General features: G+C 39.6%; 5 protein-coding genes across 7 annotated transcripts in view; all 5 read right to left on the reverse strand.

Moving 5' to 3' along the window:
• Positions 1–19,536, reverse strand: part of LOC120458731 (potassium channel subfamily T member 2) — an 89,751-nt gene extending 70,215 nt beyond the window's left edge. For 2 of the 3 annotated variants that reach the window (XM_039646494.1, XM_039646491.1), the window contains exon 1: positions 19,411–19,536. In XM_039646494.1, the coding sequence (XP_039502428.1) occupies positions 19,411–19,490 (80 nt within the window). In that variant the 5' untranslated portion in view covers positions 19,491–19,536. Of the gene's footprint in view, positions 1–2,290; positions 2,362–19,410 lie in introns of those variants that run through there. The other variant, XM_039646481.1, reaches the window with a different exon arrangement.
• On the reverse strand, positions 14,313–14,783 carry LOC120458736. Its single transcript, XM_039646499.1, has one exon. It carries the CDS (start codon positions 14,781–14,783, stop codon positions 14,313–14,315), a length of 471 nt encoding a protein of 156 aa, XP_039502433.1.
• On the reverse strand, positions 16,298–17,131 carry LOC120458735. Its single transcript, XM_039646498.1, is given in 2 exon segments — positions 16,298–16,776; positions 16,779–17,131. Coding segments are annotated over 2 exon segments (603 nt in total). The 5' UTR covers positions 16,903–17,131.
• On the reverse strand, positions 17,144–17,845 carry LOC120443940. The gene has a single exon (XM_039623387.1). The coding sequence runs from the start codon at positions 17,690–17,692 to the stop codon at positions 17,144–17,146; it is 549 nt and encodes a 182-aa protein (XP_039479321.1). The 5' UTR covers positions 17,693–17,845.
• LOC120458738 lies at positions 17,979–19,510 on the reverse strand. Its single transcript, XM_039646501.1, is given in 3 exon segments — positions 17,979–18,250; positions 18,252–18,449; positions 19,411–19,510. Coding segments are annotated over 2 exon segments (444 nt in total). The 5' UTR covers positions 18,441–18,449; positions 19,411–19,510; the 3' UTR covers positions 17,979–17,995.
• Positions 19,537–22,695: the final 3,159 nt, after the last annotated feature.

Raw genomic sequence — 22,695 nt, forward strand, 5'->3', positions numbered from 1 at the left:
TGCAGCCAGTTCCTGGTGGGAATACAGATACTTCGTCTATAACTTCGGACCCCCTGTTTGAGTTTCAAAGTTCTTCATTTGTAATGCATGAGAATGGCTGCATTGAGGTCGTATGATTTGCACATACATATTTAATAGAAGAAGTATGTAAAAGTTATATGCCAGATATTTTAACCTACCCGACCCTCTGCTTTTTTTGTTCTGTGGCCTACCCGTAGATTAACCCGACCTTTTGCCAGCCTCTGGCCAAAATCCCCCTTTCCACTGGTGATGCGGTGTTAGCCAGGGATTAGCCTAGCCTGTTACATCCTGTGTCATCCCCGCCCCCTGGGAGCCCATACAAAAGTCCCAGCCACGTAGCCACAAAAGTTTTCGCCGCACTCCCCTCGTTGCTGGCTGTTTTGGTGGTTTTTCTCAATTTTGTTAAGCTTTCACTTTTAGCTTTTTAAGGTATTTTCCCAGCTTACCCAGTCACTGAACTGGCTGCCTATCTGCTTCCCTTATCTTTCTAATTTTTCGATTACTCTTGCAGCCTCTTGAAAATGAGTGGGGAATTAAATGCAATATTACTCATACGCCATGTGTGCAGCTCGCCTTAAAGAACTTTTACGACCCTCCCATTTATGTCCTTGTTGCCTTTGGTTAAGCTAATATAGGTTTGTTTTTTATGTTATTTTTATGTATATTATTATTTTAGGTTTTGTGGGTTTTCGATATCGTTACACTCTTGCCATATCCGTTTGCAATTGGTTTTATTCGCCAAGAGAAAATACTGGGGTTGACTTTATTATCGGGAACATAAATAAGTTGGAAAGTACATTAAAATATAATTTGATTTTACTCTTTACGCAAAATGAATTCAAAGGAAAACTAAATGAAAATCGTTGTTTGATGTTTTAATATATTATGATGCCACCATTTTACTTTAAAGATTAATTTGACTTTCGTAAAAATTAAACTCAACAATATGTAACTTATTTTAAGCTGGGCATAATATCAAAATAAATTTAACATTTATAAGTAAATTTGCACATATGTACTTGCAAATAAGTCATAATTTTGTTAATATGCAACCTCCTTACTTAAATTAAATTTTTTTTTTCTTATAATTTGCCGAATGAGAAGGAATTTTATTTTTCATAACATTCGGTTTGAAAAAAGAAGTGCTTAACGAGAATTTCCTTAGTTGAGCCTAAATAAATTGTGGTTATGTTTAAAAAACTTCCAGAATAAGTTAATCGATTTTGTTGAAAAAACTATCTAAGTTAAATTTTTAGTTTCAAATTAGTTCTGTCACTGCCGAGACCTTTGGCAACCTAATTAACTTTGCCTTTGCTTACTCCCATTTACCAAAACAAGCCACAAAAATGGGGGCTGCACATCGCCGAGTGGCTTAATGAAAGTTAAAGTAAATATATAATAAACTTAATTGGTATGCAAATAAGCGCTGCTTGGGCAATTTCCTCTAAATGGGCGGAGCACAAAATACAAATCAGACTGCTAAGGGTCGACTGCATCGATGGCAGCGGATGAAATGTGTCATAAAACCTAATTGAAAATTTCAGCCACGAACGAGCCACTGACAACAATCAGTGTGCGGGTGGGTGTGGCAAGAAATATTGTCGGGTGAGCGCCAGATAAGCAAAATAAACTGCAGCATCCCATGAGCCGTGGTGGCATGAAGCTCGTTGCAATGGCCAAAACGAAATGTGTCAAGGCGATTCGGAGGCAAAAACTACAGCGAAATACCTGAGGGGCCTTTCACATAAGCATACACGACAGCATATGTAAAAATAAAAATGTTCACTTGAAAATAATTCACTGCGCTCGGTAAACAAAGCCAAGGGACAACGGGCGGATCGATTTTGGGCGAAAAATAGGAGTTTCTTCAAACGCTGCGCACGAAAGTGTTCTACAAAGTCCTCGTTTGAGCCACGCACTTGACGGAATTCTCGATTTCCAACACACTTTTAAACTCTCATATTTTTGCTGTTTCTTGACGTATTTTTCGTTGCTTTATTCGACGAGTACTCATATATTATCATTACTTTCCCACGAGTCCAAGGACACACAATAACTTTCACTCTCTGCAGCCCAACCTTCGTTGTTTTATATTATATATTTCCTTTTTGGGCCTGACATTTTCCACTAATTAACACAACAAATCCGGCCGACACGTGGGCGATGGCCTCGTTTGGCACACCACAAGCGCTATGATGCTACCACAAGGATAATGCCGTTCAAATACATTCTGATTAATTCTCGAAGGTGACAGTCGCGCACACCATACCGCATATATTTTCCTTGATTTTAAGGATATATCGCTCGATTCGTCGTCGAGGCGTTCTGCATCCAACTGGCAGCACAAACGAACTGAGGCACTGCTACCAATCTTTTCGTAACTGGCTTCAGCAGGAGTCCAAAGTCACGCACCACCAGGAGCAGGACGACCCACCAGGCGTGTCTGTGTGCGTGCATCTGTGTCTTGGTCCTTTGAGCCCGCTCTTCATTGGTGCTCTTCTGAATGTCAGCTCTCTTTAGCGACACTGAATGCTGCACGCAGGTTACTAGAGCTAGAGTAGTCAGCTGGACAAGTCTGCATAATGAGTTAAGGCATCGCCAAATAAAGATACTCAAATCACTAAATAAATCTTACCGATGTCACATTAAAAACGTTAATTATACTTTGGCTGAAATAAAAAAATCGTCCATGGAAAGACATAATATTTCCGATCCAACAAAATAATTGTGATAAAAATATGTGATTGCAATTTTTTTAAGATCATATAATTTCAACATCTAATGTATTTGCTTTCATATTGGCCTTATATGACTATCTGCATATAAAGTTATGGAACTAGTCGTTAAAACTAACTTATTTTTAAAGATAAGCACAATAAAGGGCAAGCTAAGTTTACAAAACACGTTCACAAATTTTTACAACACAAAAACTATAATCGAAATGGGACAATTTCAATCGAATTTGACCTCCAAACTAACAACAATCTTAATATCTTTGAATACCCATTGTATACCCTATTTTGGCCAGTGTACGGGCATTACTTTGTGAGCCTCAACTGTTGTCCAAAACACGTGTTATATAAGAAACAAAGAAGCGTAAGAGCAGGCGTTGCTCCTCTCCGGCACTGAGAATTACGGGCGGTAGCTCCCGTAACCCAGAAGAAGGACAGCCACAAAACAGAGGCGCCAACAATGAATTTGGCGCGAAAGACACGTGCGGAATAGGAACATAAGGATATCCATTCCATTCCATTCCTTTCCGTTCCGTTGCGTTGCGTGTAAACATTGCAGCTTTTCTGTGACGTCAGTTGCGACCTCATGACGTCAGATGGAAGACCAAGAGAAAAGTCTACAAAACGAGAGGGGAACGTGACAGAACGACAAAGCTCCATCTGTGGGAAAAGCTGAGAAACCTACGGGGTTGTTCATGTTCCGTTGGAGTAGAAACTGTTAAGGATCCTAAATTAAAAGGAATGACCCCGAGCCGTTTTCCACTATTTTTATATTGCAGGCACGTCTTAACTAACCACTTATAGTGGCTAAATAAGCTTAAAAACGCCTGCATTTAAAAACTTCCAATCATACTAAAGAAACAAAAGGTGAATTGAGGTGCAGAAGCAACCAAACCGCCATCAATTCGTTTGGGAATTCAAAAACATCAAAATACAATACAATACAGGTTCCCCCCCTCCACTTACTTTTGCGTATAATGGAAAGCGTATTGATTTCCATAAGTGATTGATGAACCCGAATTCTATGCGACCCGCCACTAATATACATATGCATTTGTACACGTAAACCAAGGTCTATGGACTAAAACAAAAGTGCAACTGACAGCGGTTGAGTGAATGTGGGTGGATGGATGTGGTTGTTCAGGGTACTTTGGAATCCTTCATTGTATATGCAAATCCCGAAGCTTCTACGGCAGCCTGCTTAGTATCGAAATGCATTAGAATCCACATTAATATTCTGTATAATCCAGCTTTAAAATTGGTGAAACGATACGCTTAGGATAAGCAATGGAAAATCTATTAAGGCTTAAACTAGAATCAATGAAATGTCTTAAAAGATTTATATGCTTTGAATATAATTTTGTTGAAATGCAGATTCTAAAGCTATAAATTGCTAAACTAAATTTTCACTTATGGAAAAAGTGTAAATCATATATTTTTTTCACTAGGCTTTATTGCTTTAGTAAAGCGCCAAATGACACGTTAAGGTCTTTGCAGCAAATTTCATTAGGGCCAATTCATATTTGAAATAGTTAGCATTACGGTCTTTTAGAGTTTAGCCCGAACAAAAAAATTTCAAAGGGTTTTACAGAGGTCAAAGATGTACCCGACTGGATTACACATTCCGGTCAATGTGTGGATCCCAAATGGTCCCATTGATATGCCAAGGAGCAGGCCAAAAGAAACAGAGAAACCTCGGCAAACACTGCACCCGAGTGTTAGTAAATGGGTCTCTTATGTGCCCATATGAGTGCGTGTGTGTGCTGGAAATTTGTTGTCAATTTCCGGCAATTTGTCGTTGGTGGCCAAATCATTGTGATAAGGGCCAGAACGAAGACAGCACCAGCAATGGCAGGAGACTAACACATCCTGTAATGGATCCGCACGGCTTGGCAACGCAATCAACACAACATAATATAAAAGTAAATTAGAATGCTTAGATAGGGCGAGGAAAGCAGGAACTTTGGTGGGTAACTTGTTGTGGCGCTAAATGAGAGTCAAGTGCGAAAAAGTGGGAGTGAAGTGAAAGTGAAAGTGGTGGAAGAAAGCGAACCAGGCCAGCGCGGCACTAGCTGATGGCCCAAATTGAGTGCTTTAGCCACCTCCTCCGATGGCAGCTCGCTTGTCAGGTTGTTCCAATTATGCCAGAGTTCAAGAGCCCTCTGATTGCTTAATCTTGCCGGAATGCATTAGTGTGTCAGCCCAGTTAGCACGTACGCACTTACACGGCTCGCTCTTGCAAGCGTAATTAAAATGTCAAAACGAATTTCCATGCCACATTCCTTGGAAATACAGTATGCTCTAAGCCCAAAAAAAGAAAAAAATTAAAATGCCAGGGCCTATCACTTCGTTTGCGGCTTGCCGTCTGTCAGCTCCAAACAATTGGGAAGAAAAGAAAAACTGCCCAACAAAAAAGAGCCGGTCGAACAGACAGAAAGATAGTGCCAAAAAATGATGCAAAAGTATTTCAAAAGCTTTCTGAATAAATAGAAAGCGACCAGAGATGACCAGCAGAGACAACACTCACAAACATCGCTCACAAAAAGTCTTGCGAAAAGAAGAGCCCACAATACTGTTGCCAGCAGATAATAAACAACTAAATGATACCCTTTGCAGAGGAGCAAGACAATTTTAAATTGTTTAGCAAGCATTTTGAAGAAGTAATCAAACTTAATATAAAGGGCACATAAAGTAAAAACTGATTAGCCGAGTAACGGGTATCTGATAGTCGAATCACTTAACTTATGCCAGTGTCTTCTTAATAGGACTGTGTAACTTATGTTAAATAGCAACTACAGTTTGCAAGGTAAATATTTTTAAAGTTATTTCAGTAACATTTTTAGAGGCTAAGTTTTAAGTATAATGCACGGTTTTCTAATTTCCTCTCCCCCTTAAGAAGATATTAGGTATATATAGATATAGGCAGTTTAGAAGTTTCTCCAACCACACACATTCAATTTGGTTATCATGAAAACCGCATTTTTGAAATGGAATGGCCAAACAACACAAACGGATCAAATCTAAGACCATGTGCGTACATGAGCTGTGACCCAATTGATATGGGCAACCGAAATCACTTGGGACATTAATATAAATAAATTGGCACAGCGTGGCAAAAAATATAAAAAATATATAAATGTCAACAAATAAATAACTGTGATATTTATAGCCCCAAAAGAGTGAAGTGAAATGAGAAACTTTAGACAGCACAGTTGAAATATTCGTACAGGAATTGCAACAGAAGGACTTTCTACCTCTTGGGATTTTGAATTGAGCTTGCATTTCAGGCAGAAGACAGGTTATGTTCCCCTTCTACTGTCTATTTAAATTTCGCAAAAATGCATATGTGTATATATTTGCAGATACATATTTGAATTAATGGCTGACTTATGTTTAAAGGAGAAGCAATCACGAATATATTGACTAAATTAATAAGGGCTTGAAGTAAATAAAAAACAAGAGAGAAAGCTATAGTCGAGTTCCCCGACTATCTGATACACGTTACTCAGCTTGTGAAGGAGAGTCTTCAACACTGACAGTTTTTGGCGGTTTGTGGAAGCCACCATCTATTGTATTGCACTTTTTGCAAATAAATGTTTTGAAATAAACATTTTTCCACTGGCTAATAGAAAGGTAATTTTTGGCATGTAGCAAGGTGTATAATTTTATGTTTGTAAAAATCAGCCTTGACTCATTTGATACTTTACTCTGTACTATATATATTTAAATTCTGGCAATACAGTTTTTTATCGAGCAAGACGAACTACCAACGGCGAGAAAGCTTAAATTATTTTTCCAATCGCTTCGAGCTCACAGAACTCGACACGATTTGGCTTTTTTCATTAGTGTCAGGCTGCCAATGAAATGCAGGACGTGAAAATCGGGGAAATACGAAAAACGCAGCTGCTGCCGACTCGTCTGGCTCATCAAAAGATTGAAAGGCAGGGGCGGCGAAGAGAATATTCAAATGCCTAAACTAAATTGCATATTTATGCGAGTCCTGCGAGAGGAACTGCCTGCCACTGAAATACTAATACTGAGATACTACAACGAAATAAAGGAAAGGAGGTGCTCTCGCACTGCTGGCATAAATTATGTAACATTTCACGTATTTTCCTGTTTTATTATACTCGTACTTTTTCATTTTTGCTTCGTTTTTTGACGGGTCGTGGCAGTTTTCCGCGAATCGCGACAATTGCCAAAAACGTCAACCCAAATTTCTGTTGTTTGCCCCTGTGACTGTCAATATTTGTTTTTGTTCATGTGTGTGGGCCGACTTTTGGGACTTTCAGCGAAAGCGTATTTTTAGTTACAAATTTTGATTGACACATCGAATGTTGAATTCTGTCCAGGCCCAAAAGTGCTGCATTTCCTGTCTGATCAATTAACCGAATCTTCCCGCAAATCCCAAGCCCCCCCACGCCATACCCATTTATCCAAGCCTCGTGCTCTGCGAATCCAAGCCAGCTCCAGAAACCGAAGCCAAAATAAAAAGGAATCGCAAAGTAAAAAAAAGGAAAGGAGACCCTGGCCAGCTTGCTCAATTATGCAAGGACGAAACGTGCCTGGAACTTAGTTAGAACATACCCCGAGATACAGCACAAACCCCTTTTGGTGGACAACATTAAAGGTGTTGGATTTGAAATCATGCATCGTTCATTTCATGGGCAGCGGCTCAGTAGAACACAAAGTAACATTTTTTAGCATACTTTTGGCACTTTCAAACTCTACAGCTTATACTCTAAGTAAGTAAAAGCGCATATCGTGTGCTCACTGTACTAACACTGAGACCTGCCTTGTTGAATTTTGAATAAGACTCCAAGCAGGGCCCCTAGAACCTTGGGGTTTTCTGGGGGAAAGTAGCAGGCCCGCTTGAGGGCTAATTGAACGCCATTTGGTTAGACAGTAATTGATGTATGAGTCAGCCATGGATATGCCCGGTCAGGCATTGGGGGATACTTTCTCGGGGACAAGGTGTTTCAAATGTCAAACCGGAGGAAGGAATGTTCCTTGGACTGTTTCCATTTTGAAATGTTTTGCGTTTCGCACAATTCGACTGACAATGCATTTCGGTGTCTTGTTGTTGAAACCTAAAGCGGTGGTCCATTAGGAAATTGCACAAGAGATGGGGAACGAAAAGAAATCTGATGACGGGGCAGTCAAGAGGTCACCGAAAGAGCAATGGACCAAAGAATGTCCTACCTGCCTGCAGTAAGCCAGCAGTGGAGGACAAATGTCGGATGGTTCTCAAGTTGAAATGCCATGTTATTTCTCCCTGTGTACACATGGCACGCCCACAGTCAACGCCTCCCTCAAGTGGGACCAAAGTGTAAACAAACCCGTTGTTCCACAGTGCACTTTGTCACAAGTGGACAACAGCGAACACATCAAGGAAAATGAAGGAAAACTTTACTTTATTTACTTTTCTGCTTTTACCTCCTGTTCGATACTGTAGAACACCTTTGCTGGCTGACCAACTGTTTGCTTTCACTTTCGATGGAGGAACACGTATTCATGTGTGTGAATGTGCAAAAAAACTCAGACAAATGAACTTAAAGTCTATACCAGAAATTATATAAATTATAATCTTTAAAAAAATATAAACAGCCCCAAAATACTTATCTATAAAAAAACATAAAAGATTTTTTTTAATAATAACAAGAGAGAACGCTATAGTCGAGTTCCCCGACTATCTGATACCCGTTACTCAGCTAGTGGAAGTGCGAAGCAGAGTCTTCAACACTGACAGTTTTTAGCGGTTTGTGGGCGTTAGAGTGGGCGTGGCAAAAAGTTTTTTGGCAAATCGATAGAAATTTACAAAACCAATACAAAAACGAAAAAATATCAAATTATTTTTTAAAAGTGTGGACGTGGCAGTCTTGGGCGGTTGTAGGTCCTGAGATCTCGACGTTCATACGGACGGACAGACGAACAGACGGACGGGCGGACAGACGGACGGAAAGACGGACGGACAGACGGACATGGCCAGATCGACTCGGCTATTGATCCTGATCAAGAATATATATATTTTATATGGTCGGAAACGCTTTCTTCTGCCTGTTACATACTTTTCAACGAATCTAGTATACCCTTTTACTCTACGAGTAAATATGTCATTTAAAACCTGGTCTTAGTTAATTTTGTAGTTCTGCTATGTACTTTGTACCCCCACTCAATACCTAGAAAATAGTGATTGTGTGGCGACCAAGAAACGATACGCAAGAGATCATTTTGATTCAGAAATAAAATTAAATAGATAGAGAATTAACAAGACTTTTTTGTTATAAACTAAGTGATATATATTAATAAGATGAGTATAAACACATTTTTTAAAGGAAATAATTTTACTATCTAGTTTGTCCTCTAATGGTCCTGTCTAAGACGGAACCAGTTTTATGGCATTCTGCTGCTACTTTAAAACGGCTTACGACATTTCAAATTGGTCAGGATTTTGTCATCAAATATTTACAAACAAATAGCTGTGATTTCTACATAATTATGGTTTCTACGGACATGCAGCAAACTCAGACAAGTAAGGTACATTATTTAACTTATTTACTTACAAAGTTAGAGCCAATTTAGAAAATAATAACGCGGTAGAAATTAAAACACCAATTAATCACACATCGCAGGAAGCCAACCAAGTGCATCAATGGTGCTGAACTAAAAAGGCCACAAGCCTATTTCACTTACTTTAGAAACAAAACATTTAACTCTTTGAGTATTTTATATTTCGTCAATATCGCAGTCGGCAAATCCACCAAATCGAAATAATTAATAACGCATCAGGTGCGTTGAATATATATTTTTCCATTTCGCTGGCGCCCCATTGTTTTCCTGAGCATGTCAGGCCCATTGCCGCAAAATGACAGAGCTAGCCAGAAATCCCTTTAAAATTTGCATAAAGTGAAAGCCACCCAAAGCGGTTTTAATGCCGTCAGGATTGTTTTGCCTGCTGGCCCGAATCCTGATTCAATCCGACAATCGGTCGTAGCATTCCGTCAGTCAGCCGGTCCGCAGTATCCTTCACTTCCACTTGGCTTGGTCTGATTCGATCCTGTTTCGTTTCGATTCCATCCAGAAAGGATATCCGCTTGTGTGGGCTGCCGCTCCTGGTCTATCTGCTCTGCCCCCCTTTGCATACCTGATTCCCTTTTCTTTCAGTCCACGTAATTGCCAAATTTAAAATCATCTCAGTCGCAGTCATGCATGGCCCAATCGCTAATGAAATTTACGCATTAGCAGAGTCCTGTATTCCACTCTCTCTCACACACACACACACAGCAGGAGAATGTATTATTGTGGCAGGAAATTGAAAAAGTCTGTATTGTTCATTGTATATAGAAATTCGAGAATGCGGGAGTTCGCTCAAGGGAGCGCTATTAAATGCATCATTGACCAACAGGCGAGCTAACAAAATGTGTACTTCGACAGGTAAAAGAAAAGAAAAACTGGACGAAAACGTGGACAAATTCCAAAAAGTCAAGCGTTGCTCATGTTTTGCGCCACATTTGTTGGTACAAATAAAAAAAGCTGTCAACACAAAAAACACGCATACCGCCCACACACACAGACACAAAGTCGAGGACCAGACAAAACACCTTTTACCCACACCCACACATCACACAGGAAGCAGCGAGGAAACTTTATTTATAATAGAATTTTCAGGCATGACTATACCCTCAATGATGTCAGGGCCACGTAGAATTTGGTAGTACTTTTAAAACACCAAGTGCCAATTTAGGAACTAAAGTTAAATTTTAAATTTACTTAGCTATGCTATATTATAAACATATAACGAGTTTATTTACCGATTAATTACTATTAATACATTTCATTTACGGAATGATTATTCTTAAATATATTTTAGATTGGATTATTGACCAAAATAAGTATTATAATGATACAAATTGATTTGTCTTTAAATGAGCACATTAAATATTACTCTATTTCTGCTTACACAGCAAAGCATATATAAGTGATTCCAATAATTATTGAAATATTTCTTAGGGTATATAAAAAATCGTTACGTTAAAACGAACTCTTTACGCCTGAGCCTCGTTCACTGGCTTCTGATGCTTTGCTTCTCACTGGGAGCAGCAAATTGCCTTTTTCGCACGTTGATTGATTTTGGAACTTTTACTTTGAGCAGAACTCCCTGAACCGCCCCCTTAAAGTCCCCAAAACTCGAAGCTTCCTTACTTTCAGCACAAAAGTGGTAATAAAATGGGTGCAATTCGGATGCCACCGCAATTGTTCGACTCGGTTTCGCATTGGCTGACCTCCATCGATCCTGGCCCATCGCCTATAGTTGCTGAACACATAATTATTTATTTACGAGTGTTCATTCATTGATGAACACAAACGCTGTTTATATTGCTCTTTTGCCCTTCGAACCGATTTCAAATGTGAGGGTTCAGGCCCATTCACCTCGCCTGAAGTGCGGCCTTCTTTCACTTTTTGTTGCCAGGTGTGTAAAAATAGCCAGTGACGTTGCTAAAGTTGGGAAGGGAAATATTCAGGATAACCACTCTGCAATCCTCTTCGCGCCAAATTTGTATTTATAAAACTAATCCTATGACCGTGAAATGCAGTGGGAATAAAACATTATATGGGAAACATAAGAAGTCGCTTTAAAAATTGCCGATATCTATAATGAGACTATATAAATGTAGGTAAATAAACCAATAAATATTTAAAAAGTTATTCGTTGGGAATAAGGGCATATTATCAATTAAATTAAGAACACTTTAATACTTTTAATATTCTTCGCTAGCTAGAGGATAATTGGAATAATTTTCAGACAGTGGCGCTCAGCAGAAATCAAGCGCCGTAACTTTATATTTACTCGGAAGATTAAATTACTGAAGCCGTCAGATCGGCACAAACCGCCAGTCTTAATAGCGGAACACTAGGGGTCCTAAATTTAGAACTGTATGCATAATGCACACCATTTTACAAGCATTAATGCGACAGGAGACCCTCCAAGGACCCTGCGGCGTGTACTTCATGTAGTTGCAGACATATCCATTATTGAAAGCGCATGGCAACAGCCTGTGGGTGCGTTGTACACAATGCTATTATAATTATAGTCGTGTGGATTAAGCAAGCCAGCTCCACCATCCTCGTCACTCAGCTGAGCTCTTCGAGGATTAACCTGGGAACGATTGGGGTATGTGAGGAACCAGCACCTGTCCAACTTGTCATAAAGGGGAGCCGACCAAATGTGCGCAAATAACGTTCATAGGAATTGATTCTACTTATTACCCTCTATTGGAATAAAATTAAAGTAAATCATAAAATAGCTGTGAGCAATTAATATTACCAGCGCTAGATAGCGCTTTGCTGCTTTTAAATCTATCAATCCCGCTATAGTTGTGTGGATGTACTCATAGCAAAGCATTCAATCCTATTCAAAACGAGTTTTTTAATAAGCCCTAGTCTGTATGCCCTTTGAAAAGTACGGGGTAGACAACTAATAACTTGCAGGCAGCACTGCAGTTGAATGTTAGTGGAAACTAGAAAAACGACCGGCGGAGGAAACGATTTACATAAGTTATTATGGTAAACCACACAAGTGTGTCGGCTCACGTGAGGGATGTGTCTAAAGGATGTACGAATGTAAATGGAAAATGTCAGAAGTTGTATTTCATAAACAGGCCCATTCAAAATTTCCATATTCCCAGCTAAACAGCATAATCAGCACTAATGGATACGCTGAGGTATTTTGCGAAGGCCATAGCTGCACTTTCGATGCGGACTAACCAAGTGAGGAAAGGGCCACCTATCAGGTGCTCGCGAAAAGATTGTGTTAAACGTGCGAAAGCGAGTAATGTGCCGTTACTCAGCCAGGGAAAGCATTTTCCCAGATTTTCTCGAATTTTCCTGTGCAAACTTGTTCAGGGCATTACCCGCTGTTACTTTCATATTTTCCTTTGGGCACTTTTGTATAATAAGGAAATTATTGGGCAAAAACCCTTTTCAAGAAAAGGTAAACAAAGGCCCAGTTGGCTTAATTGAACATTTTACTCATGTTACGCAGTGAAAAATTGTGTGCAGATTTTCCAAATCATTTCAAGGGCGCACAACCAAGAACGTTGGTCGGGAATTTGTTTGCTAATGAAGCCAAAGTGGATTGTATACGCTACCTTTAAGTGACGCGACCTCTGACCTTTATGAGCAGGTCGGAAATGTTATATTTGTGTTGTTTGCTGGAATGCGAACCATTTCATCTGTTTACGAGGACCAACAAATTGCCAACTTGCTCGGCTCGAACGTGCGGCTATTAAAATCACAAATTCCACAGCCATTTGGAGGGGCAATTAAATATTCTGGGCCTTGAAGGACGGATTAGGCCGTAAAAGTGTTGTAGTTAAGGAGCCATAAATCATGATCTTGCAATGCTGTCGTCAACGCTCACAAAACAAAAGCGTAATTTCCGCATACATATTAAATATTTCACATAAAAGTAAAAGGGGTTTCCCGATAAGGTTTTACACTGTGCCACAAATCCTTTAAGACAATCCCGAAAGTCCCTTAAGAACAGTGGACATCTAATGCTCTAACCGCAGACTCAGATATACATATTTTGATATTTGAAAAAAATATACAAATTATTTAAAAAGCAAGATTAGAATTCCATCGTAATTAATCTTAATGAATTATATGAGAGTATGTTTAAATTGAACCAATTTTCGAAGAATAATCCTTTTGTCTAAACTAATAAGCATTGAACTATGTCTTGAGTTACATATCCATTTTACAAGTAGTAAAACCCTAACCTCAAGTGTCGAAGTCCCGGTTAAGTTATCAAAAGTTAATAAAATGCGAAATTGAATCCGTCGTCGAGTGGTGTGTAGAGCGAGTAAATAAATTTGCACATATGCCAGCCTTTCAGTGGGTTTTGCGGCACAGAACCAAAGGCTCTTGGGGCACAGGATCGCGTCGTTTGGGTGGCATAGGTAATAACCCAGAAGCTTTGGGGAGCCATTCAACAAGCGCCGGAGCTTACTAAGCCGTTTATAACCGATTTCTGGTAGGGAATCCTGGCCAGGCAGGACGTGCAGGCATCCGTGACACAGTGAACAACACCGTCCCGAGTTCTGGGCCTTGGGCCATGGGCCATGTGCTATTGGCCGGGCCGGGCCAGGCCAAGTGGTTGGGACTACGTGGCATTATAAAGGCAACAGCCACGGCCACTTGCGCACGTCGCAGTCAGCTGAGCAGGGAAGAGCCGTGCGAAATTGGCAATGGCTGGGGCGGCCGGGCTTATAAAAAATTAAAATGTTTACGCTACATTAAATGCAAAGAAGGCATTGCCGGCGAATTATGATTTTGCGAGTGCCAAAACGCACACGGGAGTCCCACACGTTATGGCACCTCTGGGAGTGAGTGGGAACAACGTTGCGTATGAGCAACGAGTGTTCACTACGCTGCGTATGAGCAACTTGTGAGGCGTATGGTCCTTGTGTGCGGAACTTATAAAGTAATGACTGCTAACTACACGGCATATATGCAACTCAAGCAATTTGCACAGCACCCCCCGAATTGCAAATGTTTTTATTTGATACGCACAATTTTATACTTCCACAACATTTCCATAACGAACGGCGCTCGACTCTCCGCCATTCTAACACGCATCGACAGCTGAAAGCGTCCAGGTGGATGGATGCTGGGAATTATTGAGACCGTACCCTCATTTTTCAGGTAATAAACCTTCGGCTTGATGGGGCACTTAAAGTAACTGCCATTGACCACGAGGTGGTTGTAGACCTCGCCAAACATTTTGAACAGGAGCGGATTGTTCAGAAAGTCACATCCCTTTAGGTTCTCCATCTTATAGAATACTCTCTGTGTTTTAATTACTTTCACTGTAATATCGATGGTGAAAGCAGGTGCCAGTTTAACCACTCGAAAGGTATAAAGCAGTTTCGTGTCCGGAACCTTGCGAAAATACTCAACGTAATCGTGGTCACAGTTTGTCTCCAGAGATTCCAGGATAAACTCTATGTTGCCCTTTTTAAAGACCATTGGCTATGATAGTTTTAAACACTCAATTACAGTATACAGGATGCTTTTAAATTGCGCCTACCTCATTTATTGCTAGTACTGAAAGTATGCAATTCAGCCGGAAGAAAAGAATAAAACATCCAATGAATGCCATCATATACCTACTGACTAACAGTTTTTATTTTCTGACCGCTATTCGACTGATGAGCAGTTAATTGCCCACAAATCCAATTAATGATTAAAGATAAACATAATTGGTTTAATTAATATAAAAATACCAGACACGTTTGTTCAGCACCTAGGCCTTTATATTATAAATTTCTAAAAACAGTTTATGTGTAATAGTGGAATATAACTATTAGAACTATTGGACACTTCTACCAGTTTAGGTGGAACCTACGCAAATGTAACCTCGTGGTTCAGAAATTCACAACTGTGTATCTTTCTATCGTATTATTAAATGGAAAACTCACGTTGGGAACCTTGCAACAGTACTCACCTAATCTTGATCATATTACATTTCTACCGACTCCAAAATGAAGTCCGAGTTGAAATTTAAATTATTTGATTTTCGGTCATTTTTTGCCTGAACAACACTAAAGAAACGCCACTGAACGCCATTGAGCTGCACCTGAATAAATGTTTATATTTTTTCCGCCACAATTCGAGTAATGGTATATTAATTGGCCACAATCCAATCGTTCAGGTGGAAAATAACTTTATAACTTTTACTTAATTCTTTAAAGAGAGAGTTTTATTTATTAAAGTTAAATAAAAAATACTTTTGCGCGTTTTTAGCTGTTCGACTTTTAAAGCGAGAAAATGGCAAAATTTACATTTATATTTAAATACCCTGAAACCGATTTTCAATCAGAATTTCCTTAAAGTTGTGAATGGCAGTTCAGGCAACTACCAGCAACTTCTTGCGACTTACTCCACACATTAGTAACTTTCTTCTTAATGACCACAAAACTTATAAAGTGCTGAAATGGCAAATGCCTTTACTTAGTTCCATTCCATTTTATACTTTCACAAAAGCTCCATAACGGATGGGCCTTTTTGGCATCTTTATCCGCATCGTTAGTCGAAAGCGTACAGGTGGATGTCTTCATTTTTCAGATAGTAAACCTTCGGCTTAATGAGGCACTCAAAGATGCTTCCATTGACCACCAGCTGCTTGTAAATTTGGGCAAATACTTTGAAAAGTAGAGGGCTGTTCGGCCAGTCCAAACCCCTTATGTTTTCCATAATAAAAATATTTGTTGTGATTTTATTACTTTAACTGAAACATCACTGCTGAAGACAGGTCCCTATTTCATAAACCGAATAGTGTATTGAGCACCAAAGTTGGCCAGGAAGGAAAATGTTTTTCATCGTCGAGGTTTCATATTGTCTTTAAGAACTATAGGATGCAACACATGTTCCCTTTTTGGAAGAATGTTAAGTAAGTAGGAATATAATAAAGTCCCGTTCAAAGTTTTAAGGAAGAAATTAAACACTTTTAATATTTTAGATGGACAAAGCTGGAAATTTATTTATTTAATGCGCACAATTGTATAGTTAAGCAGCATTTCCATTACAAATGGTTTACGACTCTCTGTCATTTTTACACGCATTGATAGTTGAAAACGGCCAAATGGATGGACGCTTGGTATCATGGACATAATGCCGTCGGTTTTCAGATAGTAAATCTTCGGCTTGATAGGACACTTGAAGTAACTGCCATTGACCACCAAGGTTTTGTATGATTCGCCAAACATTTTAAATACTACAGGATTGTTAAGAAACTCACAACCCTTAAAGTTTTCTATCTTATACATAATTCGATGTGTCTTGAGCACTTTAATTGTTATATTGATGGTAAAAGCAGAGGCCAACTTTGCGACACGAAAAGTATATAGAATCTGAGAGTCGGGCACTCTATGGAAATATTCCACGAAATCCTGATCACATTTTGTCTCCAGCGACTCTAGGCGGTACTCTGTATTACCCTTTTGAACGGCAGTTGGCTGCGAAAATTCAAATATTTCACTTAACTCACTTAAAAAAATTTGGAAGCTGAGATTACCTCATGTTCTTTTACGAAAACCAGTAAGCCAATTAGGCAAAGATAAAAAATATGACCACTATTGACAGCCATGGAACGTCAACTGGCTAAACCATTTCATGTCTGCGATTCAACTGATGAGCTTTTAATCGACTTCAAGCCCAATCATTCGGGAGAAAGATAACTCAATAACAAAAGCGGAAAAAACCAGTTGCAGACATGAACATTTTATAATCATCGAACGAGATCTGGATGTACCATTTTTTAAAAAGGGAAAAACTTTAATAATCTTTATATGCACGTATTTCATATATTATCCTAAGACAAGGTAGTATTAAAGTAAAATATGATTCTTTATTTCAGTAAAAGCCCGTTTTTCTTTATTTCGAACTACACTGTATACCCACAGCATTTCCATCACAAAGGGGTCCCCACTTTCGTGCATCCTGACTCGCATTGTGATTTGGTATCTTCCAGGCGGCTGGAAAGCCGGCAACATGGCCACGGAACCCTCGTTCCTGATGTAATATACCCCTGGCCTGATCGGACAACTAAAAAAACTGCCATTCACGACCAGTCGCTTGTAGACAGTTCCGAAAACGCGATTCAGCAGGGGATTCATCAGAAACTGGCAGCCGTCAAAGTTATCAATTTTGTACATCACTCTCTTTGTTTTTACCACCCTCACAGCGAAATCGATGGTGAAGGCTTTAGCCAGTTTTACTACACGAAAGGTGTAAATATTCAATTTGTCAGGAACTTTTTGAAAATACTTCACGATCTTGTGATCACAACTAGTCACCAAGGATTCCATGATAAACTTGGAGCCGCCTCTTTTGAAAACTGGCGGTTGCTGTGGTATGTGAAGAAAATTAGTGTTCATTTGGTTTCTTTATTTATTTAACGATAAAATTTATCGATACTACCTCCTGATCCACACCTAAAACGACTGCACCGATCCATATAAAGGTCCACAAACATCCACCAAAACTGAACGTCATTTTCAAACTAAAAGAACCAACCATAATCTCCCATTACTGTGGTCTTCCGAATATAAATGAGCTAATAATTGTGACATCTACACGTTTTATTAAGGGGAAACATGAACCGTCAATGTTTATGCCGACCGGGGGATTAGTTTTTTAAATTGCCTGTGAAATATATTATACATTAAGGAAAGGGAAATTCATATGCGCCTAACACGATAACGCCAGATGAGCTCTGTGAGCAAATTGCCATCCTTTTCAGCCTTTAGTCTGACAGTCAACCGAAACATTCCAGGTGGATGAATCATGGGCACCTCGACTTCTTGGACACTATTGCTTAGGTATTATACACCTGGCTGGACTGGGCATCTAAAAACCGTGGAATTACCAACAAATCCTTCATAGATCGCCGAGAAAACCTTAGACATTAAGCGATTATTTAAAAAGCTACAAATGGGATAAGTTTTTGATATTATAAATAGTTCTGTTTGAGTCTGCGTTCTCAATTCGGCTGTCCAAAAACATGTTTTTAAACAGCTTCGTCGAGTTTATCATCATCATCTGGGATTGTCCTGGAACCAAACCAAAGTATTCCACCATTGTTCTATTGTATTTTAGTTCCAAGCCTAAGCACACGGCTTTCATTTTCTGCTCCTAAAAAATAATATTGTACATTGATTCAATCTAAAATGGTAAACCACACCTTACTTTCGCCTTTGATGCCATTGTAATCAAGCAAAGCGTAGCAAATAATGTGGTAGATATGCTGAGGTCAATTATTGGATTATAACTAAATTAACTGAGCATTCACTGAAAGCTGCTCGACCCAAATAAAAAATATTTAAAAACCCATAACGATTATCGCAGTCATTTCGTTATGGCGCTGAATGTGTTGAATATGGTTGAAGCACACAATAGCTAAATCAAATTATTCGCAACCCCTTCTCTGCCGTGAATCCACTTCAGGTTTTTTTAATTTTGTGGCACTGAATCGACACTCAAACAGATTGGAAAGAGCTGCAGATATTGATTGGTTTCGGGGTTCTCCTTTTTAGACAGGGTTTTATGCGAAATGTTCGACTTTTTAAAACAATTGCATCGGGGGAATGGGAACAGGTTACAAAAATGGCTATGCTGCGTGTGTTTGCTTTATATATTGAATTAAACGAATTTTTGCAGTTCTTGCAGTTTTTAGAAGCGGATTTATGTTTTTTATACTGAATACCATTTTTTCCCCTTCGTATTTAAAAGAAAATTAAATTACAATTGTTAAAATATAAAAAAAGAAGCACCATACATGAAACTGCCAACTTATTTTTTACCCCTTTCGATTTTGTCGTCATTTTATCTTGGACTTGGACTTCGAATGACGTAACGAGCTTTAAACATTCGCTTGAATAATTAAGAAGGCAGGACATTGGCGCTATCCCCGCCTTATGTAAAAATCGATAAATCGATCCCCAGCAGCGGGGAGACAATCATGTTGCCAATTGCAGTTGGCGAGTGTAATTAGGATTCTATTTTCGGAAGCATTAAGCAAATAGTGGTACGCTAACTGCTGCATCGCCAATGGGGCGAATGCGTAATGCCAAATGTAATATACAATTTGACTCACCTTTCGCCGTCATCGTTGAAAGAGAAATCGCCCAGTAATAGATCTCGAAAACGATATCGCGGTTGTATAAGGCGCGACATGTTGCTATTGCTGCTGTTGCTGTTGATGTTAAAGTTGCTGTTGTGACTGTTGGTGTTGATGTTGATGTTGCTACTGTTGCTGTTGCTGTGTATAGAGCTGCTGTTTGTGGTCGTTATGGTGGGCACTCTCAGCTCAGTGATGGTCTTAGCCACTGCCTCGCCAGTCCCCTCACTTATTTGAATATCACTAAAGTCCGTCACATTAATTAAACACTCATCGGCAGGTGCGTATCCCCGCCGCCCCGGTCGCTGCTGCTGCTGATCCTTATCCTTATCCTTGCCCTGATCCAGGAGACGCCTCCGTCCTGCGACGAACTCATCGTCACGCGGCGCACTTGTGCCCGTCAGCAGATAGCCGCCAGTGGCCCGATTGGGCCGCGGCGAGCGTAGGCGCGTCCACAGATTGGTGAGTGTCCTTCTGGTCGAACAATGCCCCTACCCTCGGCCCGTCCACCTTTTCAGGCTGGTCGAGTGCCCTCCGCGGAGTCCGGCTCTGACGGTTCTTTAATTAAACCAATGGCACCCGAGAATTTATTAGCATTACAACGGCCTCGCGACAGGTGCGTGCAGGTGTATCGATCCCGATTCGGACATGGCTCTGGAAATATGCACAAAAAACGGAAGGAAAGGAAATCAATAAGAAAAGTACCCACCATTTATTTTACTGTGCTTGAATATTGCATGTGTATTGGCTAGAGTCGATGAAGGTGCTTAAAAATATGCTATAACTTATTGCTGCCTAATACTTCTTAGCGCACGTTTTTCTTATATTTCACGGTTTCTTATATTTCGAAATTCTTACTACTATTTCATGATGACCTGGAAAATCGGCATGAAAGACGTCCAAGTTATTAGTTTAAAAAATCTAGAATTTCTTTTAGACATTTTTGGTTTGACCGCATCTATCTGCCTTTTTCGAAATCTTTTCAGCATGGCCCATTAATCCAGTCTGTCAGCAATCCAATTCACGTCAAAGGCAACAAATTCAATTCAAACAACACGCGCAAACAAGCGCCAAGGACCAACAAACAAACAAACAAACAAATAGATAACCAAACAGACAGTTAGACATATGAGTGAGAAAGGTACGAAGCTTGCCCATAGCATAAAATATATGTATATATAGATGCTGATGCTTCAGAAATCCGGGCAGCCGAATCAAATCGACGCTCCGACAGTCAAAACACACACAGGACACAGATTGCCGGCACTTGAAGGCACTTGGAGTTCTCCACTTGTTGTTGTCTGTTTCTGAAAAATGTACGCAATTATTGCCGCTAGGACGAAAATGAAGTAGTGGGGGCAGTGGGTGAACGGTGGGCGGTGGCCAGGTGTCCTTTGCCTATCCGAATGCGCTAAATAAATTTTGCGCCCGTTTGTCTTGCACATTAATTAGATTTGCGCCGGCGAGGATCTACGTCGGTGTGCTCCTCGCAATTTGGCATATTTATGCGACTGGGAAATATTTCACTTAAAGTGTTTTTTAATTAGTTAGAGCAAATTAGCGCTGGCGAAATTAACATATTTGTAAGCAGCATCTGGCAAATTAGTTTCTCAATTAGATTTATAGTGCTCCGATAGAATTAAAGTTTCAGTGAAAACTAAGTTAAGAATCTTCAAGGAGTGTTGGCTAAACAGGTTTTATTTAGGGGGCTTGGCAAGATAATTTGGTTCTGCAGTTTATTTACCTAAAAATAAAGTTGCAACGTTATTGGTTTTAAATTCCAATTCTCCTTTTTAATAGATACCAAATACATGCAGTTTATTTCAGTTTTGTAACGTTGGGCGCCTTGATATACTTAACTTTACAACTCTCAGCATTTATTGAATTTGTGCTTTATTTTAAGCAAACACGTGTTTTATGTTTCTTTCTGCAGGAATAAATCTGTTGTAATCCGCTAATATTGATTTCCACCTATCTGGTTGGTTAGTTCGGCCATTTGTTTGGCGGTAAATGGAGCTGCTTCCTGCGCCGTGCAGAACCCATTAAATTTTTAATCATAATTTATGAAATGCCACCGCATTGAGCAGGCCTTTCATTGTTATATGTATGTGGCTGCCAAGATATGCCATAATGTCTTAATTATCTTTTTGCCCGCACACAAAACGATTTGCTAGCCCACGCATAGATTTATAGGATACTTTTCGGTTTTTGTGATTTATATACTGCTCTTAGGCCCAAAAGTGAGAGGATCCTCGGAGCGGACAGATAACAAATTATTGTTTTCCATGCACAGGATGAAGGGACGCTTCCATTATTTCCCAAAAAGAAGAGCTACGCCTTGCGTGCTGAAAAGGGTCTGGGGGGGAGGGGGTCAGCCCTATTTCCTATTGGTCTCTGTGGGTGTATTCATCAACCATAATTGCTCAGACCTGTGCTCCGAAGCCTTTCGCTCTCGCGTGTTTCGTTTAGATGGCCCCAACCTTTTCTTCCTACACCGGGAGAATATCTACTTTAAAATAGACTAAGAAAGGGTTTCAACAAAAAACCATAAGATTTCATTTTAAGGAATAGCATTAGAATTTGACTAAGAAATATTATGTTAAGTAAGTTAGTAACTTGTCGATATTAAAATACCAAAATCATAATTTATTTCTCCGCGGCAATACACTTCTTTTGCAGGTGCATTTTCCGCTCTTTCATTATCAACACTGTGAGCGAGGGGATTTTCTTGGCGTCTTTGTTTTTCCAAGTCTTTATTATTCTTTGGCCTATACAATGTCCCGCAAGAAGTCGTCGCCAGTTGTCTTTATTGTTGTGTTTTTTACTTGTTGTTGTAGCTTTTCTTTCGGCTTTATTGTAGTTGTTGCTGTTGTTGTTCTTGCTGTTGCACAAGTATTAACCAAAGGACCCCAGAGCTGCTAAACAAGCCGCATCCGCGGTCCCCCGACCCCCTTTTGCACATCCACTCGTTATTATTATTTTCGTTGGTTTATTTTTTTGTGACACTTGGAATATTTTATAACAAAAACTTGACCCGCTTTTCCAGAAGCGAAGGAAATCCGCATTTCCTGTCCCTTAGAACGCCACACACCTGCTCATCATCAACTGCAGACTTATTGTTTTATTTTCTGGTTGTGTTTTATCATTGTACCTCCCCTCCCTCATTTACACACATATATATGTATGAGTATATACACAGTCCAACTTTTCCTGTCACTCTTCCACATTCCTTTAATCCTGGTTTTTATTTTTTAACTTCTT

Source organism: Drosophila santomea, chromosome 2L (assembly GCF_016746245.2).
Source record: "Drosophila santomea strain STO CAGO 1482 chromosome 2L, Prin_Dsan_1.1, whole genome shotgun sequence".
Lineage (NCBI taxonomy): Eukaryota > Metazoa > Arthropoda > Insecta > Diptera > Drosophilidae > Drosophila > Drosophila santomea.

Excerpts from the sequence above, each read along its gene's own strand:
- LOC120458736 (XM_039646499.1), bottom strand. The coding sequence starts at position 14,783 with ATGGTCTTTAAAAAGGGCAACATAGAGTTTATCCTGGAATCTCTGGAG.
- LOC120443940 (XM_039623387.1), bottom strand. The coding sequence starts at position 17,692 with ATGAACACTAATTTTCTTCACATACCACAGCAACCGCCAGTTTTCAAA.